General features: G+C 48.7%; 6 protein-coding genes across 6 annotated transcripts; 3 read left to right on the top strand and 3 right to left on the bottom strand.

Annotated features, from left to right (window-relative positions):
• Positions 1-4532: 4532 nt before the first annotated feature.
• H6S33_013160 (uncharacterized protein) lies at positions 4533-5367 on the bottom strand (the record flags this gene model as incomplete). Its single annotated transcript, XM_044844539.1, has 3 exons — positions 4533-4692; positions 4756-5022; positions 5087-5367. The coding sequence occupies 3 exons, from the start codon at positions 5365-5367 to the stop codon at positions 4533-4535; spliced, it is 708 nt and encodes a 235-aa protein (XP_044694869.1).
• Positions 5368-6188: 821 nt separating this feature from the next.
• Positions 6189-7811, bottom strand: H6S33_013159 (uncharacterized protein; the record flags this gene model as incomplete). Its single annotated transcript, XM_044844538.1, has 2 exons — positions 6189-7565; positions 7626-7811. The coding sequence occupies 2 exons, from the start codon at positions 7809-7811 to the stop codon at positions 6189-6191; spliced, it is 1563 nt and encodes a 520-aa protein (XP_044694868.1).
• Positions 7812-9300: 1489 nt separating this feature from the next.
• H6S33_013158 (uncharacterized protein) lies at positions 9301-14414 on the bottom strand (the record flags this gene model as incomplete). The annotated part of the gene is made up of 9 exons (XM_044844536.1): positions 9301-9304; positions 9359-9600; positions 9662-9784; positions 9845-9874; positions 9921-10169; positions 10236-10577; positions 10663-11102; positions 11167-11393; positions 11503-14414. 9 exons carry the CDS (start codon positions 14412-14414, stop codon positions 9301-9303), a joined length of 4569 nt encoding a protein of 1522 aa, XP_044694867.1.
• A 1547-nt stretch (positions 14415-15961) lies between these two features.
• H6S33_013157 (uncharacterized protein) lies at positions 15962-17082 on the top strand (the record flags this gene model as incomplete). The annotated part of the gene is made up of 3 exons (XM_044844535.1): positions 15962-16234; positions 16338-16431; positions 16598-17082. 3 exons carry the CDS (start codon positions 15962-15964, stop codon positions 17080-17082), a joined length of 852 nt encoding a protein of 283 aa, XP_044694866.1.
• Positions 17083-20664: 3582 nt separating this feature from the next.
• Positions 20665-22833, top strand: H6S33_013156 (uncharacterized protein; the record flags this gene model as incomplete). The annotated part of the gene is made up of 1 exon (XM_044844534.1): positions 20665-22833. One exon carries the CDS (start codon positions 20665-20667, stop codon positions 22831-22833), a length of 2169 nt encoding a protein of 722 aa, XP_044694865.1.
• A 331-nt stretch (positions 22834-23164) lies between these two features.
• On the top strand, positions 23165-26680 carry H6S33_013155 (uncharacterized protein; the record flags this gene model as incomplete). The annotated part of the gene is made up of 1 exon (XM_044844533.1): positions 23165-26680. One exon carries the CDS (start codon positions 23165-23167, stop codon positions 26678-26680), a length of 3516 nt encoding a protein of 1171 aa, XP_044694864.1.
• Between the last annotated feature and the right edge of the window lie 395 nt (positions 26681-27075).

The raw sequence follows: 27075 nt of genomic DNA, 5'->3' as shown, positions 1-27075 counted from the left end.
ACGAGCTGCAACCGACTCGAACGAGTTGTAAATCAGATAATACATCGAGTTTCTAATAAAACAGCTTCAATAAACAGAAAGTTTAAGGCTTCTTACACGAACTACTTGCAAGCTAAACCTGAGATTGATAGCTCCCCAGGCAATTTGTACAGGATGAACACCCAGAATACACATCATTTAAACAAGCCAGAATATACATCACCTGGATACGAAATACCCAGACGACCGGAGCGCATCCAGCTACTTTATCCCAAAGGATGCTGCATGGTTCTCAAACAGCAGAAACTACATGTAAACAAATATTCAACTATGTACAATTCTTCCTTCTGTTAGACCATGATCCGATACAGTATCGAACGACCTACGAGCAGTCTGACCCGCAACACACATGCGCAACTGGGACCATTCTCCTGTTAGCCATTCCAGAACATTCCCTCCTATATGATCCACAGAATCACTATAGGGAGATATTTTATGCGCCAACATCCCGCCGAGATACCGCTCATCTTCCCGGATAAAGGTAACAGCGAGGTCGATTGATCAGGTTGTCTTTTGGCGTGGCAGATAAAACATATATTTACCACCTTATTAAATGCTACCGACCATAATGGGCAAGCTAAGGGAATACAGTCCAGGTCGCACTTACGAATATTATACGAAGGCCCGCAGAATGTATCACGTCAATGGAAAATCTGATCCCCCATGTGGGGGTTATAGATATAAACCATAGATGAGCACGACTACTAACTAGTCGAAGGAGTTATGAGTTGTCCTTCCTATAGTTTTGGCATTTCTGTCTTAAAAAAACATATAAGTCAGGTCTGAGTCTGGATAGCTTTATATATCCAAAACCTGCCGTTGCATACCCTCTCACTTTGGATGAGAAGCCGACAGAGATATTTTTTTCCCTTTGTCTAAGATCTTAATACTACCTTGATCTCTAGACAACTTGATCACGGGCTTGGACTAAACTATATAAAACATATGGTTCGAACTTAACGAATCGAGTGATGATCCATGATTTCAGACAATTACTGGCCACACCCAGCTCCTCACGTCCAGGTGTATTCGATCAGGTAGAAGGCATAGGTCCGACATTTCTCGACCAACAGTATTATATTGCTCTCATATTTACCAACATAACGACACTCACGCATACATGGATATATTCAATTTACGCTATGCCCTGATCTGAAAACAAGAGCGATTACGTGGAGAGCAATGAGGATTAATGAATTGATTCTCCAATCAATAGAGATATAATACTTCAAGCGCATTCTCCGAGTACGCAGCAACAAAAGCCTAGCGTATCACTCTAACGCTTACCCGAGTGATATGTTATGATTCTTCTCGTTGCTCAGATCAATTAATTATGAAACTCTCTTTACGTATAATACCACTCCTGCCTCATACTCAGAGGAAAGTGGTATGAGATTAAATAGACCCATGAGCTCTTCCGGCTTGCACACCGCGAGTGCGTATTCAGGCCAGCTCGAATTAGAGGCCAGACTGGCACCACTGCAGCTATCTATTGAGGATACATCGAGCTCTAGTCCTCGTAAAGATGTCACCAAAGAGCAGTTAAGTGTTATTAGGCAAAATAGGATCCGTTAGACGCTGGTCTAGCGAATATAACAAAGCTGCGGTAAATCTTTGTGTTTCGTGTTTTTACTTGTGTTTAAGACTCAAGTGTATGGATGCATGCATGCTATTAACTGGGCTCATCAACAGATCTTTTTAATCTATACGACTATTTATATCTAAATCGATGCCTCTATCCTAAGTATGATCAAACAAGAGGAGAAAGAAAGTCAAATAGCTAAGCTCATCCGCCCAACAAAACTCAATTCGTACACGCCAAAGAAAATATGTATGCGATAATAAAACAAGCACAAGTGCCGAAATTCGAAAACCCGTCATATACATGTAGACACCCCTCATTTCTCACTCCATCCCCAGCACCCACCCCTCCTCCGCTGTGGCCACATAGGTACTCTTCCACCCACTCAACTACGTGTACCAAAAAAGAAGAACGAGGATAACCGCTTCAGCAGCCTTTCCCCCCTTTGAAATAGCATGCTATCGCTTTAAAAATTGGCTCAGGCCCAGCGGCCGGAACTGGAACCGGGGCCGGGACTGGAGCTGGTGCCGCGAGGACGGCAGCAGAAAGGAGGGCAACGAGGCCTACAAAGAGAACGGAGGTCTGCATGGTGGATTGAGACGGGATTTGTTTTGTAAGATGAATATGGTAGGTGGGCTTTCTGCTTTAGAAGGAGATGATGAGGAGAAGGGAACGTGATGTCTTAGACCGGCTGGAAGACTTTGGATGTTTAGATGTCTGGAGGCTTGCCGCTTTGCTTTTCTTTGTGGTTGTGGATGGCTCGGAAAGTAATCAGTGGTGGGTTTTGGGCTGCTTTATATTTCCAGATCAATGGCGGTCTTAGGGGATCCAAAGGGGTTCTGGAGTTGTGGTTACTTCGCTACTTTCTCACCGTGTAAGCTCCATGTAGCGAGCTAGGCAGGATTGAATAGATTCTGGCCCTATCCCTTTCGACGCGGAGGATTCTCTACGATAGAACGTTATTTACACCTCTAATTACGCTGTACGACACTGTTGATTCTAATATTAAGTCTATTGATCTGAAAGATCACAGCATGATATTGCCTTGTGGGGGCTTCCGTGGCGAGGTTACTGAAGACATGGTGCTGTTTTACCTGGGCGTGGTGGTGATATTGGGGTCGGCCATATCACCTAACACTGTAGTACGGGGCGCGCGTGGATTCTGGGTACTTTGAGCATTGGATCTGCTTGTGATTAACATGAACTATTTTGCTGTATCATGAGTATATAATTATAAATTTATATAGACTCGATGAGTTTTACTAAATGTTATATACACCCACTTCTTGTGAAGTACTCCAGCGATATCGGCTAAAAAGGTTCCATATATAGCACTAGAAAAGTACTACTTCGTCAATCCCAAGCACCCATGTACCATGTACATGTGCTGTCGGAGGCATCGTACGATGGATGCCCAAAGGGGACACCGCAACTGCAGCTTACCCCCTCAACCCATGCGCATAAAAGCTTAAAACCAACTACATCGCCGCAGGCTCCGCTTACTCGAAGAGTAATGCGTGCCGTAACTTCAAATAGAGTGGAGAAGGGCCAATATCTTTCTCGATTATGTAATTAGACGCGCTCACGGGGGTATGATTGCAACGCCGGAGAGCACTAAAACCGATTTGCAAATGGATATAATTCAAGACGATGAATTGTTCGAGTTTCATGCCATATTTCGAATTTACTTATTCTTCTAAATTTAGCTGTCCTGTGGATGGAAACAAACCAAATATCCCCCCACACCCCCCCGTGGTCGCCATACCCCCGTGAGCTCGTCTACTAGGATCAATCCATAATCTACCATTTCTGTGTTTATAGTTTCTGAATAGTAGATTAGAAAATGCAAGGCCGGGCTTCGGTTAAAAAATCGATCCCTAAATTATAAAGGAGTGATTCGGGGCTTTGGTGTTCACTTGAGTCGTTAGTTGACCTACTACTACTCGGGTTTTGCGTATCTTGATTTGCGGAGGGAAATTAACCCCTAGCGCGCTTGTTTCTGCTTAAAAGCAGAGAAGGCTACATGTACCTATGTGAAAACCCCCCTTGTGGCCCCAAGTGAAGCCTTTTTATACGGTTAATATTTCCGAGAGGAAAAACAGGGGTCAGAGAGGCGCCTTTCACGTTTGTAATCAAGACCTTACTACATAAGTCCAAATTCAAACAACAGAAACACTTACCAAAACGATAAGGATCGAGTACATACATAGTATATACAAGTGGTTTCCGGCCTTCGGCCGGTACTACATGTATATCAATCAGTCCAATATACAGGCAAGCCGCCTTGCGGCTTATTTTCTCTATTTGCCTGTCAGTCGGGGCTCTCAGGCCGCTGCGCGGCCCTCGACCCCTCCTGGCAGGCAAAGTCCATCACTATATCTGCTCTGGTCGATATGTGCCTTTTCTGATCAGTGATACCCCCCATATATCAGTGGATAGGTCACAGTTCAAGCTGCAAGTATCCCTTTAACAGCCACCAAGCCGCTAAAATCGAACTACTAATCGATTCCTAGAACCAGTTGAAAACCTATTAACAATCTAACACCACTTAGCACAATACCCTATGTTCATATCCAACACAACAAAAACCTCTCTCAATGAGCCAATCAGAAGCTTTTAAATGCACATGCATATGCAGGTTATAATTATATACTTATTAGATATTTAGATAAATTCCTAAATCCAAAATAACATCCAATCAACCGCATTAATCCGAAGTATATATATAACGCTCTGATGTCGAGAACCAAAAGAAGAAAAACAACAAATAACGAGTACAGAACAGGAAAAGGCAATAAATACCCTGATATATACCAACGATCATCCGCGCTTACATACATGTATCCAGCCCTTCATATACTCATTAATTCTCTCGAGTTGATACCACTTGGTGTACATACATACCTCATACTCAGTCCTTCTTGAAGAGACCCCTCAAGCTACTCAAACCACTCTGCACCTTCAACCCAACACCCTTCAACGGATCCTCCTCCCTCTCCAGCTCCTCAATTTCCTGCAGTGTAACGCTCTCCCACATCTCGACGGGAATATATCCAATATACGCCACATTTCTATCAAACGACCCACAATCAGCCCACTATCCCCCCTTTACACAATTCCGGAATGATACATACCCAAACCCTCCAATCCAGTACACCGTCTCGACCTCGAACGTCACCCAATCACTCTCGTGGATTTTATTTCCGGGTGCCCAGATCCTAGCATCCTTGTGGACGCTCGTGAAGCATGCTTTCAGCCTATCGGCCTCTTCGCTCCCTCTCGGGACCTTCTCACTCAGTCTTCCGATGAGCGACAACCGCGGCTGGCTCGCCTGCGACCAGCTACTCGCATGTGAGCGGATCGACAAACTAATTGGTGCACCATCTTTTGCGTTTTTAAAGCTGTCCCCAGTTAGCTCATACTAGCCAGACCATAGAGCTATATACATAAACAGGGGGTCATTACGAGGTGGCAATGCCCATAGCAAGGAGAGTTGGGTTCCCCGTCGTGGAGCAGTCGGCGTAGTAGTCCATTAGGCCGATAGGCTGCCCGGCGAGACCATGTGGCTCATCCTCTGGAAAGACAGTGGAGAGAGTAGCTATAGACTCGGATTTAAGGAGCTTGCGAGCTTGTACGGCGGCCTCTTTGACAGTTGGGATGTGATCAATAGTTGTAGGGGTCTCGTCGAGTGGGAGTGCGAGGGTAAGAGACGCGAGAAATAAGAGGCTGTTGAGTGTGAAGCGCATGTTGAAGTATGCTATTGGCGAGTGGGTGGGAAGAGAAGAGGTTTCAGAGGTATATGAGCGCTCAAGCAGCCTGTAGCTAGACACGGATTAGATAAGGGATAACGAAAACCGCGTGATCCGCGGATATTAGCCTAGTACGTTATCGGTTAGGTATGGCTTCTTGGCGTCTGCTACTTAATATCGAGATTCTCGTGGTGAAGCATTATCTACTCAAGAAAGCAGAAAACTACATACGTCGCGTATGTACCTGGCTACATGTAGTATCAGGACTGTTAGAATAGTAGGTATTCCTGAAAAGGTGTCAGCAATAATAGAATGACTATGCCTAACTAACCAACTACATACAGTCCAAGCTTGGCATATGCTAATCCTACATAAGTAGCTATCACTAGTTGGTTTGAGACGTCCAATCATATGAGAATATGCTCTAAGAGCTAAGGGCCGTATTTACTATGACTTGTAGTATTCAGCTAGCAGCAATATCGACAGCATATGTGTGTGATTTAGGAACTGTGACCAAAGGACTTTTATTCGCACCGATCGCGACATAGACCACCGTCTAAATTCACTCCGCCTCCAATTCTCCATTATTCAATATGCATGTAGTCTAGTTATTTCTGTCGTTTGTGGGGAGTGTGCACAATCTGGATTCACATCAAAGAAAGGAAAAATTACATAGTCAAGGAGTTCTTAAAGTATAAATACATATTTATTGACAATCCCCCGCACCAGGGGTCCGTTTTCTCTATTCAAGATTTAAAAAAAAACCTAAACGCCACTTTTCAACCTAAAATTACACTCTTACAACCCACATGTATCTACTATGCATAGTCCTCGCCCTCCATCTCAATTTTATAAGCTCTTCTCTTTGCTCCCGCTCCAAACCTCGTCACCAACGCGCTCAGTTCTTTTCTCCTGTTCTCAAAGCTCGCCCGCTCCCCATGACCCCACGTTGTCTCCTTTGCCAGCTTCCCATCGCTGTTCATCAGCACATCCATAACACTGATCAAAGTCCTGGCCATCTCCAGACATCTCTCCACAAGCATCGGCGACTTCCGTCTCCTCACCAGCTCAAGCTCCAGGTCAACCTCATCATCAACCCTACGCAGTGCCTGTTTCACATTTGCGGGGTCTCCCGTCTTAACCGAAACTTGCAGAAACATATTCCAAACTTTCACATCGACAGGGATCTGCCACTTCTTGATCATGAGATCGAGGAGTGCCTGTGCGGAGCTGAAGGCAGCACTGCGGCCATGACGCTTACAGGATGAGAGTGCGATGTAGAACGTTTTTGCGGTGGGGGTGATGTCCATCGATTTTACAAGCTTGAGAGCCTCGGGCCCAAGACGTTCGCGGCGGAGGATACGGAGATAGTCATGGTAGTTGACCAGGTCAGGTTTGACGTTGTAAGGGGCGGCGGTGAGGATTGACCAGTACTTGTATGCAGTGATTGGGTCGCCGAGGTTCGTGCACGCCTCAAGGATGAGCGATAGTGTCTGGTTACTAGGCAGGGGGCGTGTGGAAGTGGGGTATGGTTTGGCGATGGGGGAGAAGGTAGTCTCGGTGTTGGGATCGAATGGTGCCGGGACCTTTAGCTCTATCGGTGGACTACCCTTCCCAACGGGGACCAATGGGAACTTCTGGTTCGTTTGCCCAGAAAAGATGGTGTCCTTCGTGTGCGGTTTTATAGGATCTTTTGGAACCAGCGACTCAATTCCATATACTTGCTCACACAGGGTAAAAACCTCCTTCCAGTCCGCTTCCCGCTCACTTCTAAGCAGTACTCGTCCCATAGCGCACGCCAGCGCTTCGTCAATCCATAACTGGCCCTTGATCCATTTTGACAGCACCCCCGCCCACACCCTACGGCCATCCTCAACGTCCGTCGCAGCCGCTTTAGTCGCCTGTATTCCGTTCAGCAAGATCGTGTAGGTCTGCGTATTTGGAGCATTTGGACCCTTCGCGGGAAGGCCACCGACAATGGCCCACATAGAATCAAGGTCCTCGGCGCGTGAACATACGCGGAGAATGGCGTTGGTGTGGAAAACATTGGGTTTAATAGGTGATTTGGGGTTTGAGAGAGAGTTGTAGACTTGAAGGGCGCGGGAGAGGGTTTGGCCGAATTGGGTGTTCTCGGAGAGACCGTTGAGGATTAAGGTGAAGGTGTGGGAGTCTGGTAAGATTTTGCGCTTTTTCATCTAGTTGTTTCTTCTATTCAGCAGTATGTCATTAGACGATGCCGGGGGGGAGATATGAACCTCGTTGTAGGCTTGGAATGCGCGCTTAATCCTCCCATTCCGCAAGTAATACTGGATTATCACATTCCACGAAACTACTGTATTCATAGTCCTGCTTGCTTCTCTGGCCAGAGATACAGCAGAATTCTCATCCTGAGTCTCCAAGCGCCGGCGCACCAAATCCGAAACCTTTAGTGGATCTTTCATGCTTATTCGTTGCTGCATTGGGCGACTTTTCTTGCTGAAGCTTGACGCCCCGAGGTCTTTAGCCCGGGGCGGTGGGCGCTGCGTAGGTGGGGACGCTCGGAACGCATCTGATGACGGACGGGAGTATGCAGCGATTGCGTACGACCGGCGCAAGGGTGCGTGGACTGAGAGAAGCGATTTTATGTAGCTGTGACGGCATAGCTGACAGAACAGCATTTCGAGGACTTTCGTGAGTAGGTGGGGCGTTGAGGTGCTCGTGAGAAAAAATCTTGTGATAGAATAAAACCCTAACCTTGAGTTAATTCTTATGAACGGAAATCTGCGGCTCTGCGGCTCTGCGTTATCTTATCTTCCACTAATCTAATCTCGCCTACGGTTGGCCTAGCTCTATGTGGTTAGCGTTATCTGGGACCGCACATGGGGCGGCCATACCTCTCCCTTAGACCGCACCTCTGCTCCAACGCCGATCAAATATGAATCTAACTTCCCCCATATTATTCCACCAAGAGCACCCACGATAATATGTACCCACGATCTACGCCACATTTTCTTTTCTATATGGATTTCGAAAGTACAATGCAATGCATAGGATACTTTTACTTCTCACACCCACAAGTCCGGTCAATTTGTTTCACAACAGAACAAAGCCAGATTTCCCTTCACAAGTTTCAATTTAATCCTACATCCACGTCTAATACAACACTTTATCCACTCTATTATTTTCATTGCGCATTACATCGATCGGTCCCAGCGCCCGAGTGATACCGCATGACACACCCCTCCGTTACAATAGGCAAGAGCAATAACAAGAACCGATCTATCTCCAAAGGGCAGTACTGCCTGGACGCCATCTATCTCACCCGCGAAACAACAACGGCCGGTGCTACTGTTCCTCCGCAATCACGGCGAGTCGGGATCCTCTTAGCCGTGAGGTATGCCCTCTGAAGCTGCCATGGATAGGGCTACGTGGTAGTACCATGGGTAAATAGAAGTTAATTGGTGGGCTGTTCATTTCGTTGACTATTTTGCCTCGGTTGCGTCGGTGGGTCAGGATAGGACTGGGTAAAGCTTGGAGTTTGCGTTCAGAGACGACGCGGTTTTTCTGGCTGTTGGTCATTGGAGGGTTGGTTGACATCGATATAGTGAAGAGCGGTACTTGAAAAATCACATAGATCATCAGGCTCTACTTATAGGTGAATATGGCATCACACATGCACACCTTTTTTTAAATCTTTCGAGCCTTCTTTGTTTGATAACTTTAATTTCATTTTGACCCACATAAACATAGCTCTTAAATTTCCAAAACCGCGAATAACATACGAAATGATAGTATCAACCCGGCCCACTAGGTATCCCAAACAAAACAATACAGATAAAAAAAGAAGCACGATGCCCTTAAACCCTTTCATCACTACCCCATCCCGCCACTCCTCTATTCTTTATCGCAAAACCATTTGTTAAACCAAATTCGAGTCCGAATCTAAGTTTGCTACCTTCTCTCAAATTAGCATCTCAGGATTGATATGTGATAGGATTCTTTGACTAACCTGTTCGCCTCTACATTGGGAGGAGCTGGCATCGTGCCTTGCTCTGTGTCATGTGGTCTCTTCTTTTCGCGCATCGGCGTGAACCTTCTCCTTGAGAACGATCTGTTAGGAGTAATTTCGTCCGAGGAACTAACCCCCGAGGGATTTATAGGTTCCGTATTCTCCGGGGTAGACTCTGCCTTGCCAGCGGCGAGCAATAATTCCAATGGTTCTCCAATGTTCTCCTCAATCCAGTCGGAAATCTACAACCCAAATATCAGTAGCCCGCTCGTACAACCATGCCGTGAAAGAGTCTTAACCAACCGGAACATATTTGAATATAATCCAGACCACGAAGATCAGAGCCAAAACTAGACCGGCAATAACAAAATACCAAGTCCAGCTTGGGTTATTTGCTAAAATATCTAGGTTCATTCCGAACAGCCCCTACTACTGTCAGAAGGATACCATACATAGGGCTTCCGGGAAATCGGTGAAATTACTTACAGAAACAAAGGTCAAAGGAAGGAATATAAACTAAAAAATGTCAGTTTATTCTTTAATGGATTAGGGTAGAGCTTACTGTAATCCAACTAAGTCTTTTCATACTTAGGCTCAGGCTGTTAGAGTGTTTTGACATTTCGATTGAGAGCTCCGACATTTTATTTGATTTCTCTGCCATTTCTATAGATTTCTCAGCCATTTTGTTTGAGATCTCCGACATTTTATTTGATTTCTCTGCCATTTCTATAGATTTCTCAGCCATTTTGTTTGAGATCTCCGACATTTCAATGGATTTCCGAGCCTCGTATATAGAGACCAAATTGAACTCCTACAGAACAATTATCTCATGAATAAAGCTTTCACAAATTAGACTCCAAAGAGAAGAGTTACTCACAAGCTCGATCATCTCCTTTGTTTCTGCTTTCAATTCGGCTATTTCCTCCATACATCCTCCTATAAGTTTAACCTTTCTTGAAAGTTTCACCATCGCTTCGAGTTCTCCTATATTTGATTCCTTTTTTCCGTTCAAAAAATTGCTGATCCTAGTACTATCGTGTTCCGATTCCGCCAATTCCATGAATAGAGCCTCATGCTCTTTGAACGTGCGCCAAAGTTCCTGCGCTTTCAATACATGCAGTTTCAAGCTTGAGCGAAGCTTGTTCCACTGCTGACTGTCTTCCAGGAGACATTGGATGACAGTAGGATTCCTCCCCCCTTCCACCAACTGCTTATCGCGCTATTGTAGGGTCATCGAAACTTCAGTATAAACCCTTATATGGTAGGAGTCTTGAACATGATAAACTTCTTGAAATCCGACTTACAAATTCTGCAAGGTGTACCTTGGCACTTTCGAGAAGTTCGAGCCATCTCCTATGAATGTCATCAAGAAACAACGTAGCAAACTCCACCCCGTGAGAAGGTATTGAAAGATACTCCAATCTCACCGTTCCCAGGTATAACAAGGAACGCAGGAATAACTCTTTAGGATGATGCCCATACCTGGGCTTACATTCAGTTTCGCTGGGATGCGCCATTATCCAGGAAATTTCGACTTTTTGATTCTTAAACTTGAATGACTGTAATCCTTCTTCTTCTTCTTCTTCTTCTTCTTCTTCTTCTTCTTCTTCTTCTTCTTCTTCTTCTTCTTCTTCTTCTTCCCCTCCGCCTCCTCCGTTTGGGGCATTCTTGGCAGCTTTTACTCCACTATTTGGAAGGAAGACACAAAAGCACATATAGCCAATTACTCCTACTTTAGCAGGTCCTAGAGTCTGTGAGAAAATTTTAAGGTATTTCATAAAGCGGGAACATGTATATATAGGCCTCACCTTCGACTTTATCTTTCTCTGAAACAGCCAAGCCTGTTATACTAGCTCTCTTGGGGACCCCGGAATAGAATTCCGAGTAAGTACCGAGTTCACCAAGCCACCATTTAAAGAGGATATGGTTTTCTGTTGATCGGTTCGGGTTTTTTGGTGTCTCTAGGTTCGAATAAAACCCCTGTACCGGTTTCACGAACGACGCGTACGTGCTGTCGTCAGGCCGTCCAAGAGATCTAAAACGGCAGGATTCATTATTAGCGGCGACCGATGAACAAGACATTGCTGGGGCTATAGCTATTATAACGGCATCGCCGCCCCTGCCATGATTCGCCGAGCACTTACATGTTGATCTGTGGATCAGCTAATTGTAACTCATAATCTCCCTTATCCCAGTTATTTTTATTTGGCCATTCAAGCTTCCCGTTCCCGGTGGTGATATGGGTCTCTTCCCCTCGCCCACTACGCAGACCGATGATCTTAGATGCAGCCTCCCCAGCTAAATCGTTCGCAGAATCCAGTAAGTTGCGCAAGTCCTCTGTCCTCAGAACCCCGGTATCCGCGCCTCTTAAAAGTAATTGTTTAACTATAGCTAGAGATTGAATTTCAATGGCAGTCTCCAAAGATGTTTTTCCCGAGTGATCCTTAATGTTGATACCGGTTCTGCTAAGGTCCGCCTCCAGAACTCTAAAAACTAATTTTTGCATTCTACTGACCCACAAAGCGTCATGCTTGTTTCTGTCGTATTCCCGCAACGCTTGGTGAAGTGGCGTGAACCCAAGCTGATCTCTAACTGTTAAATCTAGTTGGGGAGCGTGGAGCAAGAGTGCTATCATGTCCATGTGCACTCCGAGGCAAGCTAGTTCGACGAGTAAGCTAGTACCGTCCACCGCCCTATTAACCTCGGCCCCCGCATCTATCAGCAGCTTTACTATCTCCTGATGCCCGCCTTCTACTGCCGCCTGTAGCGGTGTTCTCTCATTCTCCGCCGGTGCGGCGTTAACCTCGGCCCCCGCATCTATCAGCAGCTTTACTATCTCCTGATGCACGCCTTCTACTGCCGCCTGTAGCGGTGTTCTCTCATTCTCCGCCGGTGCGGCGTTAATCTCGGCCCCCGCATCTATCAGCAGTTTTACTATCTCCCGATGCCCGCCTCCCGCTGCCGCCTGTAGCGCTCTTCTTCCATGATACTTCGCCGGCGCGGCGTTAACCTCGGCCCCCGCATCCATCAGCAGTTTTACTATCTCCTGATGCCCGCCTCCCGCTGCCGCCTGTAGCGCTCTTCTTCCATGATACTTCGCCGGCGCGGCGTTAACCTCGGCCCCCGCATCCATCAGCAGTTTTACTATCTCCTGATGCCCGCCTCCCGCTGCCGCCTGTAGCGCTGTTCTCCCACCACTCTCCGCCGGCGCGGCGTTAACCTCGGCCCCCGCATCCATCAGCAGTTTTACTATCTCGTTGTGCCCGCCTTCCGCTGCCGCCTGCAGCGCTGTTCTTCCATGATACTTCGCCGGTGGAGCGTTAATCTCGGCCCCCGCATCCATCAGCAGTTTTACTATCTCCCGATGCCCGCCTCCCGCTGCCGCCTGTAGCGCTGTTCTCCCAATCTCTGCCGGTGCGGCGTTAATCTCGACTCCCGCATCTATCAGCTGCTTTACTATCTCCCGATCCCCGCCTCCCGCTGCCGCCTGTAGCGCTGTTATTCCATAATCCTTCGCCGGTGGAGCGTTAATCTCGGCCCCCGCATCCATCAGCAGTTTTACTATCTCCCGATGCCCGCCTCCCGCTGCCGCCTGTAGCGCTGTTCTCCCACCACTCTCCGCCGGTGCGGCGTTAACCTCGGCCCCCGCATCTATCAGCTGCTTTACTATCTCGTTGTGCCCGCCTCCCGCTGCCGCCTGCAGCGCTGTTCCTCCATCTAACTTCGCCGGTGGAGCGTTAATCTCGGCCCCCGCATCTATCAGCTGCTTTACTATCTCCTGATGCCCGCCTTCCGCTGCCGCCTGCAGCGCTGTTCTCCCACCACTCTCCGCCGGTGCGGCGTTAACCTCGGCCCCCGCATCTATCAGCTGCTTTACTATCTCGTTGTGCCCGCCTTCCGCTGCCGCCTGCAGCGCTGTTCTCCCATCACTCTCCGCCGGTGCGGCGTTAACCTCCCCCCCCACTTCCATCAGCAGCTTTACTATCTCCTGATGCCCGCCTCCCGCTGCCGCCTGTAGCGCTGTTCTCCCACCACTCTCCGCCGGTGCGGCGTTAACCTCGGCCCCCGCATCTATCAGCTGCTTTACTATCTCGTTGTGCCCGCCTTCCGCTGCCGCCTGCAGCGCTGTTCTCCCACCACTCTCCGCCGGTGCGGCGTTAACCTCGGCCCCCGCATCTATCAGCTGCTTTACTATCTCGTTGTGCCCGCCTTCCGCTGCCGCCTGCAGCGCTGTTCTCCCATCACTCTCCGCCGGTGCGGCGTTAACCTCCCCCCCCACTTCCATCAGCAGCTTTACTATCTCCTGATGCCCGCCTCCCGCTGCCGCCTGTAGCGCTGTTCTCCCACCACTCTCCGCCGGTGCGGCGTTAACCTCGGCCCCCGCATCTATCAGCTGCTTTACTATCTCGTTGTGCCCGCCTTCCGCTGCCGCCTGCAGCGCTGTTCTCCCACCACTCTCCGCCGGTGCGGCGTTAACCTCCGCCCCCACATCCATCAGCAGCTTTACTATCTCCTGATGCCCGCCTTCTACTGCCGCCTGTAGGGCTGTTCTTCCGTATCCCTCCGCCGGTGCGGCGTTAACCTCCGCCCCCACTTCCATCAGCAGCTTTACTATCTCCTGATGCCCGCCTTCTGCTGCCGCCTGCAGCGCTGTTCTCCCACAATGGTTCGACGGTGGAGCGTTAACCTCAGCCCCCGCATCTACCAGCAGCTTCACCAGCGTATGGTGACCACCGTCAGACGCCGCTTGTAATGCAGTTCTGGTAAGCCTTTCTCTGGGCACCCAATCATCTGAATATGAAACCTTGTTTGCATTAACGACTAACACGCGCAGTTCCAGCTCTCCAAACCAGCCCACCCTCCCCCCACCAGAAGCCTCAGCCGCTCCACTATTGAACTTTCCTGTAGGTAGGCATCGCGCATTGATAGATGCTCCTAGACCCAGCAATCTTTGTACTTCCGGATAGTCCCCTCTCTCCGCCGCTTTCACAAACTTATCATTCGGACGCTCTATGTCCTTCCCCTCTGATGCCACCTGTGATTCTACTCGCTCCATTCAGGTTTCTGACGCTTCTGTGAATAAGTGGCAAGATTCCAAATGACGACTATTTGAGTAATTGATTAGTTCTATCTTATTGATATTTAGTTCAACGATTACAAGGCTTTACCTCGAACAAACTCTTATCAGCTTAGAGTTGCTAGTTATGAGACACGTTGCTATACGTTATGATTCGGGACCTGAGGCAATTTGAGGAGCGTACGTTAAGATGATTGGCGCACGTTAAGAGGATTGACAATGATTGATACCTCTCTTAATGAGGGCTGTTATACGTTACGTTGGCTCCGAGTAAGATATGGATCAAAGTGTCCTTCAAGACTGATTAGTTTCATCTTTCCATTATTAACCGATGCAACTATCATAAGACACTACCTTGGGCGAGCTCTTATTTTCCAATAGATAGTCGCGAACCACGGGAGAACAGGTTATATTTTGTACTAAGGGCCCCAAGACGGTTCGAGGGTAGGTGGTTTTTAAGACAATTGTAATGATTGATACGTCTTGCAAAATTAGGACCCCCGATTTTACTAGAGTCAACTGTGATCGATTCGAAGTTTACTTGAGGATTGAGCTAGTTCCGTCTGACAGCTAACACAACGATTATGAGGCTGTCGCTCGTACGATGTATGATTGGCTGATAGTTTCAACTGAGGAGGGGCAAGGCAATGCGCCTAACCCTGGATTCATGAAGGTCTGGGAATCCTGTAGGAAATCAAAGATATGAGGCGACCCGGGCACGAAGAAATAATACTGATGATGAGAGCTGTGATGTTGGGATTGGAGGTTCGGGGGTAGGAGCATCAATTCTATAGCAGCAGCCAGGACTCGAGCTCTAGCTCTTATTTATGCTGCGCATTTTATAGATATCACATTTTCAATACCTACTCTGAAATATCAAAAAAAACGAGAGGTCTTAGTTCTGTACCAATCATACTCAATGTTCGGGTGAGGGGGTGTTGGGTAGCGCATAGCTAGGGAAGAGACACTTCATCCAAGTGATTGATAAACCAGTGATATCTCCTGAAGGTGTTCTCCGACATCTCCGACAATAATATCAGTCAGCCGCCAGCGCACATATAACTACTGCTCAACCAACCATGCAAACCATTTCTGGAGCATACATACTCTTATCCAGCCCCATGCATCGCCTGTCTCCCATAGGCGTAAAATACTTCCAGTGAACCGTCTCGTGGTCTCTGGTCATTTGCCGGGGCCCTCGTATTGCACACATTTGATATCAACTCCCACAGTAAGAAGAGACTAGCATTAATATATCAGAGCCTAAAGTTTTTATTGGAGGTGATTGCCACTACTGAAGAGTTCGATCCTTTCCTGATTGAACAATCTGTTGATATAGAGACTTCAGCGCAATGCAGCTCAACGAAGCAGACACCTTTCTTCCCTCTATTGTACCCAGTTTTTGAAATTCACCACCAAGTTTTGCGTTGCAACCACGTTACACAGGCAGAAAAGTCTCTAGCAATTTGGATTCAAAACCCAAAATACCTCCCACCCCCCCTGCAAATTCCCACCCCCCCTCAAATATGAGTGGCAACGGTAACCCCCTCCTCTTTGGCCTCCCCTTCTCCTCCTACACCGATGCAGGCTCGGCCTTTGCCATCCCCCAGCTCCTCCAAATCGACAAACGCCAAATTCTCAACAAATTCGGCATTGAAGAAGCGTCCCCACCTGCCGATGATCTCCTCCAACACATCGTTTCCACCTTCACCTCCCAGGAAACAGCCAGTAATCCGGCTAAAGCCATCATCAGCCTCCTCTTGGGCCTCACGACCCAAATCGATAAACTCACCTCGGAAGTCAGCTCCTTGTCGGCAAAGCATTCCACAGACATGAACCACCTCAACAACTGCCTCAACAAGGCAACTCCCCCAGCAACCAACCCCCCCAATCATACACTAGGACATCGACATCAACGCCCCAGAGGAGATTATTGATGCCCACGGAAACAGACGTATCCTCTCCTACGCAGAGAAAGCCCGCAGGGCAGTAGCCGGTCCGTCAGGGCCCCCACCCGCTCCTCCCCCCCCCAACAAGAAAAAGGCCAACACAAAAGCCACCCCCCCCCCCCTCCCCTTCTGGCAACCTCCCCACCGCCCAATGCCGCTTCTTCGCCACCAGATCGAACCCCGCACCATTCACCAACCACCTTCAGCTCATAGCCAAACTTCCCTCTGAACTTGGAAGAGTCCTAGCCAACGCAGGCCTCACCCACCCTCACACTTCCCTCCAGGTCCAAGTCAATCACAATGGTACCGTCACCTGCATAGTATCACCCTCCACTCCTGCCAAAGACCTCACCGCATATTTCCCAGGCCTCCTCGCTGTCCTCAACCTAGCTTGCCACGCGTCTGAGAACCCCTTCAACGAATTCCAGCTGGCCCCCACCAACACCGACTACGCCGTTCACAATGTCCCCCTCTTCGCCCTCCCAGAACATCCAGACCTCTTCATGCCAGAAATCACCGAAGCTGTTGCCCTCGCCACAGGTGCCTCTATATCCCACGTCAACTTCCTCTCCAAACCTGAAAACAGAGAGGGAAAAAACACCACCTCCATCGTTATTTCTGTCCCCGCTGAAGACATTGACAAGATTGTAGCGACGATCCACCTCTTCGGCCGATCTCGTCGCTGCAACAAGCTCTGACCTGCCTCCCCCAACACACCATGCTGCAAATGCGCACGCCTAGGGCACGCCACCGAAGGGTGCCAGGTTTTCTCCCCCACATGCTCCATCTGCTGCGGAAACCACCTATGCAAAGACCACAGATGCCCAAACCCCTCATGCCCCAAAGAAGGTCACCTCAAACCGGTCACCGACTGCAACCCATGCCCCTCCTACAACCCGAAATGCGTTAACTGCAACGGGCCCCACCCCGCGTCCTCCAGAGAGTGCCCATCCAGGTGATCTCACCTCTCCTCTACCCCCGCCTCTATAACGTGGGTCTATGGACGAGGGACTATAGTGCCAAGGAATACAACCGAGGTGAGGACGTAGTATCAAGGGATTCGGGACTATAGACTATGGGGTGGTTCAATCCTGATCGAAGATCCAAGATAACCCTATGACGTAGCGTAGATCAAAAGTAATATTCGTGGAGTAGAATACAGAAGAAGAAGAAGAAACTTATATTGCTTTGAAGTACAAGACTTATCGCACGCCGAACCAACCGCCTAAAACACAAACCGAACCGAAAGAAAGGAAAAGAAAAGAAAAACAACAAACTCGAACAAGCAAGAACAAAGCGAACACAAACAAACAAACACGAACAAAAACAAGGAAATTCCAGAACGACACTCAACCAGAAAAACCCAACGACAAGGAGAAATAACATATCTCAGCGGACTCGAGCGCTGGATCCATCCGAACAAAGATAAAAACAGAATTTAAAAGGTAAGAGGAAACTGCCCTTCCTAATCCCGTCCCTAATCATTTTCTTCCATCCCCTCTTCCAGGTCCGCCTCCGCCTCCGCCGACTCGTACCATTTCGAGAGTTGAGATTTTTTTGCAAATTGTAGGATAAGGCCCGTTCTTAGGTTTGTAAACATCCAGTTTTCCCAGGTCATCGCTCCGGGGATTTTCTCTATCAGAGGGGCGCGGATTCGAGCCCACGCTGGGCATTCCATAAGTGTATATTTCGCTGAGTTTTCCATACCACACTGGCATGGTTCAGGGTCTGTATGTACTGCGTGTTTGTCGATTCGGGTGGTTTGGCACCGGATTCGAAATACTTTTTTTGCTTCCGTAAGGGTAAGTTTCGCTATCTTGGAAGGGGGGCGGAATTCCCCCCGATGGTGGTAGTTCGGTATTGATTGTGTATTCCATTCTTCCAGCAGGTGGTCGCGTAGTAGTTTGTTTTGATTCCACTTATCTCTCGCATTTCCGGCAGTTTGATATGGGAGTAGTAGGGAGGCGATTCGGTGTAAGCCTGTTCCTTTGATATTTGCTTCTCTGTATGGGAGGAGCTCGATCAGGGATTCATTGTTGGGGTGGGTTGCATTGGTGCAGAGTATTCTGGTGCCGTACTTTCTTGAGCGATATGTCAGGAGGTGTTCTAGGGGGGGTAGGCCTGCTTCTCGAAGGAGTTTAGCTCTCTTGGTCCATCGTGGTAGGCCAGTGATGACCCGGGCCGCTTCATTGTATAGTGGTTCGAGGGATCTTATAATGTGGTCTGCGCCAGTCCACCAAGCCTCAGACCCGTATAACAGACTTGGAAGGAAGCCTTGTGTTATAAGGTGGTGAATTGTTTTGACTGTTATGCCTAGCAGGCGGGCGGTGTTTCGAATCTGGTGGAGGGCTTTGAGGCCCTTTGCGATAGCTGCTTCAATGTGGGGCCGGAAGGAGAGGGTCGGATCTATCCAGACTCCTACGTATTTCAACCTCTCCTTGGGGTATATATTGGTGTTGTTAACTTTGACTGGGAGTCATGGTTGTTGTATGGATGATTTGGTGGGCCGGAAGAAAATCAGGTCGGATTTATCCGGGTCGTATTTAATTTGGAGTGGCTCAGCTTTTATTAGTCTCTCTCTCATTCGTTCCTCCATTCTCTTGATTGTAAAGCCTGGTGTTTTGGATATTTGCACCAGCGCATCGTCATCGATGTATGTAGTGTCCATCTCTTTCGGGCTGCTTGTTGGGTCCAGGATTACTCCGGCATAGATCATGAATAATACCGGGGACATGGGGCTACCTTGCGGCACTCCAGAATCATAGGGCTGTGGTTCCTCTAGCTCATGGTTAAATTGGAATTGTAGTTTTCTGCCGGTGTTGAATTCCTTGCACCATTCTGTTAGGTAGGTAGGGAATTTTTGTTGGTGCATGATTTCCGCGAGGAGTAGGTGGTCGACACAGTTAAATGCTCCTTGGATATCGTTGGTTAGGATCGCTGGTCTGTCTCGCCGAGCGATTCCGGTACTGTTTTTCAGTAGTAGGTTTTGTTGTATTGGTGTTAAGGTTTTCAGGAGGGCGTCGATTGCCGAGATGGTTGGTCTTCCTCCAAATTGATTCGCTGAGAGTGTGCCTAGGATTTCTCCGGCGGTGCAGAGTCTCTGAGCTACTATCTTCTCCAGGATTTTGCTGAAGCATTGTAGAAGGGAAATGGGCCGGTAGGCTTTTGCTTCATGATAGTTTGCTTTGCCGGATTTCGGGATCGGGATGCACTTAGCTATTTTCCTGTTATAGGAAACACGAACACTGCTCCTAAGTTAAGGAACAAGGATAATATGAGTGATGGGTTGTGATGCGAGTACGGTCGGGTAACGAGGGAACCAGCATAGAAAGGTACCGAGGGGTGTGGGGGCACCGGGTGCAACCACACTAGCATTAGGCTATTGTGAGGGCACGCTTACTATTGGGTGTCTCACCCGGAGCGGAATAGAAGCGGGGCTTATGGCTGCAGGCCATTCTACTTAGGGAAGTAGCTCTAGGACAATAGCATGATACAGCTCGGTTACTGGCAATTGCGGGGTTTATGGTTACGTGTTAGAATTAGAATGGAGGAACGGAACTATGCGGGGGCGCTTTTCTATTGGGGTTATCTTCGGGTTGATTGTTTTATTCTATTATCGTTATCTCATTAGTATTAGAAAGCGGGCCTTGGCATAGGTTCCAATATGTATAAATAGGGAAGGGTTCCGCCTCGTCTTAAGTGGCATCATCAGTCACTCAGCGAGCGGAACCCGGTTTACAATATTACAAGTTTAAAAGCTACAGAACTATCGCTTAGCATTGGCATTTCCCCAAACACTATATTGTACCTTATCCACTACGCTATTATTTTACCGATCGCATATCATCAACGTCCCGATAAGACAACTACTTGCTTAGACCAATACTTGAGAGTATTTTGTTTGTGGCGGATAGTCACCGTGCGCTCAAGTAAAAGAATAAGAAAGTAGTCTATTAGAAGGACTCTTTGATACCGTATGCATCCCCGAGTAGCAACAGCAGCTATCAACAACTTTACTTGCACCACCTCTTTTGTCGTTCGCAGAGGTAGTGCCGAACACCTCTATTGCGGATACCTTGAGTACGCCGGGTTTTTTGCCGAAGCAGGTACTACTTGCACGTTCGAAGAACACGACCCGGAGATCCTCAACTATCCCGAACTCTTCCCTATTAAAGTCACCCTCAGTCAGCAATCCCACGGATTAGCTCACTCCGTCCCTTGGTTCGTCGTTCAACCCTGGTGTAGAAGACAGCCACAACTCAGAATCGAGCAACTTAGCGATGTCAAGGGGTCATCAGCAACAAATGGAGGAAGACTACAACATGGAGAGCTCGATCACCGTGAGAGATCGAGGTATAGTCGAGACCCAGGCGAGACAGCGCCACAGGAGGGATCTGGACATGCCGATCAGCGACCTCTTCAGATCGATTCAGCCGGCCGCATCCTATGGCCAACCCCGCTCCCGCAGGCAAGGGGACTTTCGAGATTATTCCCCATACAAAACGCCAATCAGAGAACGATCTTCTATTCCGAGGCCCTCGGTCCCCAGGGAAACGGACGAAGACGAGGATACGGATATGGACGTAGAGGAACGCCGGATCGAGCACCCCTTTGGAGAAATCATCGGGCAGGAAATCGAACGGAGAGGAGCCCCAGTGGTTCAGCAGCTGAGTCGCGGACTTGGAGACCTCACTATGAGCGTCCAAGACCTGCCCGCAATCAGGGAAATTACTCAGCAGCACGCGGCGCAGCTTACCCGGCAGCACGAAGAGCAGACCAAACTCATCCGCGAATTGCAGATGAAGTTCAACCAGGACCAAGAAGAACGGGAGCGCCGAGAAGGGTATATCCTTGCGCAAGTGCGGGCAGAGACAGCCGCAACCACTACGAACCTCGGCCAAGTCTTGGAGCAAATCGTCACCACTACTAGGGCCCATCAACAGCGGCAGGAAGAGCAGGCCCAGCACATAACCATGCTGGCTGACTGGATTCAAAGACTGCCGAAAGATGGTCCAGCCCAAGTTCCAGAAGGCGTAGCAGCCACACTAGCACAATTGGAAAGGACCATGCAGCAGCAGGTCTCCTTGGTAGATGGGTTCTCTGGAACAAAGACGGCCTTGGAAGAAATGGTGGAGCAGATGAAGGAAACAGCCCGTAAAGCGGCTGCGGAAAAACCACTGGCCCCAGAAACAGGTGGCGGCGGATCAGGCCCACCTCCCCAACCACCTCCCCAACAACCAGTCATCCCTCCAGCTGGCTCCGAATCCAGTAAAGACCTCGAAGAACAAAGCCAACAAGGGCGGCAAGGAGGTCAAGGAGCACAAGGTGGAGGTAACGAGACTGGTAATAAGGGAGGGGGTCAGGGAGCACAAGGTGGAGGAAATGGGAATGGCAATAAGGGAGGTAATGCTCCGGAAGCACCCGGATCATCCCCATCGGATTCCTCAGATTCGGAAGGCGAACGCCGCAGGCGGCTGGAACGTAAGAAACGAAGACAGGAAAGGAGGCGCCAACGAGAACAAGAACTCTCGCACCCCCCTCGCGCCACCGTAGGCGATGCACCCAAGAAGGCCAACATTCCCTTCTCCGGAAGAGCCGATCAAGACGTAAGACTCTGGATCGACCAGATGGAGATTCTAATCAGTCTCCAGAAAAAGGTCCAATGGGATGACGGCACCAAGATTATGTGGGCATCCCTCGAGTTTACCGGTAGTGCGGCGAACTTTTGGCGGAACTTTACGGAGAGGTTGGCTGTGGATAGAAGCATCGGAACCTGGGAACGGTTCAAACAGGAACTTCGCACCCAATATGGCAATCGTACGAGTCAGGAACAGGCTAAGCAGAAGATGGACAAGCTCCGTCAAACTGGCCCAATCGACGACTACATTAACGAGATGCAGAACCTGGAATGGGATGCACGAGTTGGACCAGTCGTCATGAGGTCCATGATCCTAACAGGAATAAACTCCTCGCTGGAACAGAGGCTCTCTAACGCGATTGAGGAGCCTGAAGATTTCGTGGACTGGTTAGCCTGGGTACGAAAAGTTGGACGTAAGGACCACGAGGTGAAGGCTCGGAAGGAAATCCTGCGAGGTAAAGACACTGTGAAACCTCGCGAGGAGAAAACGGAACGGCGGAAATCGCGCAACAACGCAAATCCTCGGAAAACTTTTCCCGCATCAGCCAACAACTCCAAGACCTCGGATGACTTAGGTGTCACCAAAGAAGAAAAGGAGAAATGGCAGAAGGAAGGAAAGTGTTTCCGTTGTGGTAGAGATAACCACTTCGTAAAGGATTGCGTGGCGACGAGTAAGGTCAGGTTAACGAACCTGAAAAGAAAAGAGTATCCTTCCGGGAGAAAGGACCACGGAAGGGAGGGTGATAAGAAACGGAAATTGGGGCCACAAAATGAGGCATTCAGGGCAAGGATTACGAATTTGGAGGACTAAATTGATTGGGTATTTCTATTTATGCGGTGTTTTATTCTATGTTGTGTTACGGCTTTCATTCTGTTTGAGAAAAAGACTTTCTTAAGGGATCGGGTTATGTTATATCGGTTTTGTTATTTCGCGCAATTTAAATTCTCTTTACACACACTTTGAGAAGCGGGGTCATATTCCGAAAACGCCTGGCGCATAAGTGTGGTACTATGATTTGATCAACGCTCGAATTTTCTATATAAAACTCCCTCGCCCCGCGCTCAGAACAAGAACTATCAACATCAACCCACTCATACCCAAGAACAATCTATCTTACCTTACACTTTTTAAACATACGAATATGTCTTCACACAACCAAGAAACCCGCCTTGAGATTGAGATCTCTTGGAACCACCCCGCAACTAGTACCCAACATGCAGAAACAGTCAACGCACTCCTAGACAGCGGAACAGAGGACTGGGTTATGTCCTGGAACTGTGTCCACCGTCTCAAGATCCCAACTCAACCTCGACCCAAGCCCCTCATCATCAGACAGGCTGACGGTACCCCTATGCCTAACTCTGGCACTCACATCACCCAATCCCTTACCCTCCGCGTCGGCAACCATCTAGACAGAGACATCGTCTGTGAGGTTGGCTCATTCGCAGGAGAAGACCTCGTCATACCACATCGATGGCTCAAGGAGCATCAACCTACTATACATTGGGGACAGAACAAGGTCACCTTCGACAACATCAATTGTCAAGTGAAGGGATGCTTTAGGACCATGTATGATGTATACGAAGAAGACCCAGAAGAGCGGGTCATCAGGCTGTTGAGGTCGCTACCCGAGACACAGACGATGATCGAGCAACACCCCTTCTGGGCGAGGGCATTGGTAGGCGAGGCTCTCGCTAGTGCTATACCAATGGAGTACCAGGACTTTGTCGACGTCTTCTCTAAGGAGGGAGCCGATCGACTACCTGATCACTCTGAATGGGATCACACCATTCCCCTTATGGAAGGAAAGCAGCCTCCATGGGGACCGATCTATGCGCTCTCCCCAGTGGAACAAAAGGCACTCCGGGAGTACTTGGACGAAATGCTAGCCTCTGGCAAAATAGTCCCCTCCACCAGTCCGGCAGCAGCACCGATCCTGTTCGTGAAGAAAGCCAATGGAAAACTGAGGTTATGCGTAGACTTTCGTGGCTTAAATGCTATCACGGTCAAGAATCGCTACCCCCTTCCACTCATGACAGAGTTGGCCGATTCGACGAAAGGAGCAGAGTTCTTCACCAAGATAGACCTGAAAAATGGCTATAACTTGATTAGAATTGCCGCTGGCGAGGAATGGAAAACAGCTTTCAGAACGAAGTACGGCCACTTCGAATATAGGGTAATGCCTTTTGGCTTAACCAATGCACCGGCTTCGTTCCAGGTCATGGTCAATACCATATTCAAGGATCTTCTAGATCAAGGCGTAGTAGTCTACTTGGATGATATTCTAATATATTCAAAGACTAAGGAAGAGCATACGACTCTTGTGAGGAAGATATTGGAGCGACTGCAACAAAACCATCTATACGGGAATCTCGAGAAAACGGAATGGTACAAACAGGAGGTAGAATTCCTGGGATTTGTACTATCAGGGAAAGGGAACCAGGTCTCGCCTAAAAAGGTGAAGGCAATCACGGAATGGTTACCACCTACCAAGGTCAAGGAACTTCAATGTTTCCTCGGATTCGCCAACTTCCTACGACGGTTCATCCACAGGTACTCCGAAGTTTGCCGACCGATGACCGACCTCTTGAAGAAAGGTTCCGTATGGCGATGGGGCAGTGAACAGCAAAGTGCTTTCGACGAACTCAAGGAGAGATTTACGTCCGCCCCAATACTACGACACTATGACGAACACCGTGAAGCAATCATAGAAACTGATGCGAGTGACTGGGCCGAGGCCGCAGTACTCTCTCAGGTGTTCGAGGACGGTATTCTACACCCGGTAGCTTACCACTCTCGTAAGTTCAACGAAGCAGAGGTAAACTATGAGATCTATGACAAGGAGATGCTCGCTATAGTTTCTGCTCTCTTGACTTGGAGACATTGGCTGGAAGGAACGGATATTCCTATCCAGATACATTCGGATCATCAGAACCTACAGTACTTCACAACGACCAAGAAGTTGTCGAGAAGACAAGCCAGATGGGCCGAAAAGATAGCACCTTTTCGCTTCAGGATTCATTACCGACCAGGCGAAAAGAATGGCAAGCCAGACGCACTTACAAGGCGCCCAGAGTTCGCTATGGAAGGGGGAGTAATGCGTGAACAACCCGTAAAACAGTTGCTCAGCGCAGAACAATTTGTCAGAAAATCACGGACCAGCGTAGAAACTGGCCCTGAAATTATTGGCAACCCCGAAGAAGAATGGACTCCGTTGGATCAGTGGTACGACATACCAGGTACTGAGCTGCCTCAGCCACTACAAGACTGGTATGAACAGGACAGACAATGGGTTCGGAGAGTGTTCCGGGATGAACCTCTCCCTGACGCAAACCTTGAAGTCTTCGGGACAGAGGAAGCTGATGCCGTAATAACGGAGCTTGCCACTGAATGGATCCCGGGATCGAATGAGGCCACCCACGATGGTCGTTGGGTAGTGCCAGGATACGCGGTCAAACAAGTCATCGAGGATCATCATGACAGACCCGTAGCGGGGCATCTAGGAAGGGATAAAACCCTTGAGTTGATCGATAGGAACTACTGGTGGCCAGGAATGTCCACGGATGTAGCCAACTTCGTCAAGACTTGCGATGTATGCCAGAGAGCCAAGCAACGTCGGAGACACTTGTCACTCCCTCAACCCCTAGAGTTAGCCACCACACCTTGGACTGATATTTCAATGGATTTCGTAGTAGAAATGCCAAAGGAGAAATCAGGATTCCGTAACGTATTGGTAGTCGTGGACCGTTTTACGAAAATGGCTCACTTCATTCCAATGACGGGAATCAACGCGGAACAGACCGCTAACGCCTTTGTCAAGGATATTTGGCGCTTTCACGGACTTCCTAGGAGCATTGTCTCTGACAGAGGAACACAGTTCGTATCAGCATTCTGGGCTGCGATCACAGAACGACTAGAGATTCGTAGAAGACTCTCGACCTCGTTCCACCCACAGACGGATGGACAAACAGAAAAGACCAACCAGCACCTCGAATCCTACATCCGGGCCTATACCGCCGGAACAGGAAAGAAATGGAAGGACCTACTACCAATTTGTGAGTATGCATATAATAATGCGAAACACTCGTCGACAGGACAATCGCCGTTCTACTGTAACTATGGTTTCCACCCACGAACAGATTGGCCAACGGATACGAAAATCGGACAGCTGGATGCCAAGGGAAGCACCTACCTGGAAGACCTTCTCCTAGCCCATGAGTCAGCGAGAGATACGCTGCAGAAAACCTTTGACAGGATGGCGTCAAGACCAGGGCCAGCAGTTCAGCGGTTCACAATCGGTCAAAAGGTTTTGCTGGATACTCGGAACCTCGGTGGTTACAATAAATGGTCGGACAAGTTTACAGGCCCCTTCGAGGTCGCCACGGCTGTAGGAAATAGGGCTTATAGATTGAATCTTCCGGCAGAATGGAAGGTTCATGACGTATTCCACGAGATTTTGCTAAGACCTTATCGAGAGGACCCCAACCCGGGCAGGCAACAAAATACACGAAAACGACTCGCAACACCCGACCCTCAAGAGGCACTCTTAGATGAGAATTTCAAACCGGTCACCAACACTCGGCCCCATACGCGGAGCCAAGGACCAGTCACCGACTTGAGACGACCTCTGAAACGACAGCGGACTAGGGAAGACTAGCTCGATACCTTTCCTACTCTATGACTTTTCCCACAGGGTTTTTATCATAGAGAGGTTTTAACGGTCGAGGGCGACGTCTAGGAAGGGGGAGTAGTGTTATAGGAAACACGAACACTGCTCCTAAGTTAAGGAACAAGGATAATATGAGTGATGGGTTGTGATGCGAGTACGGTCGGGTAACGAGGGAACCAGCATAGAAAGGTACCGAGGGGTGTGGGGGCACCGGGTGCAACCACACTAGCATTAGGCTATTGTGAGGGCACGCTTACTATTGGGTGTCTCACCCGGAGCGGAATAGAAGCGGGGCTTATGGCTGCAGGCCATTCTACTTAGGGAAGTAGCTCTAGGACAATAGCATGATACAGCTCGGTTACTGGCAATTGCGGGGTTTATGG

Source organism: Morchella sextelata (assembly GCF_020137385.1).
Source record: "Morchella sextelata strain SCLS chromosome Unknown scls_9, whole genome shotgun sequence".
In the NCBI taxonomy this organism is placed as follows: domain Eukaryota; kingdom Fungi; phylum Ascomycota; class Pezizomycetes; order Pezizales; family Morchellaceae; genus Morchella; species Morchella sextelata.
This window is presented reverse-complemented; position numbering and strand designations above follow the sequence as displayed.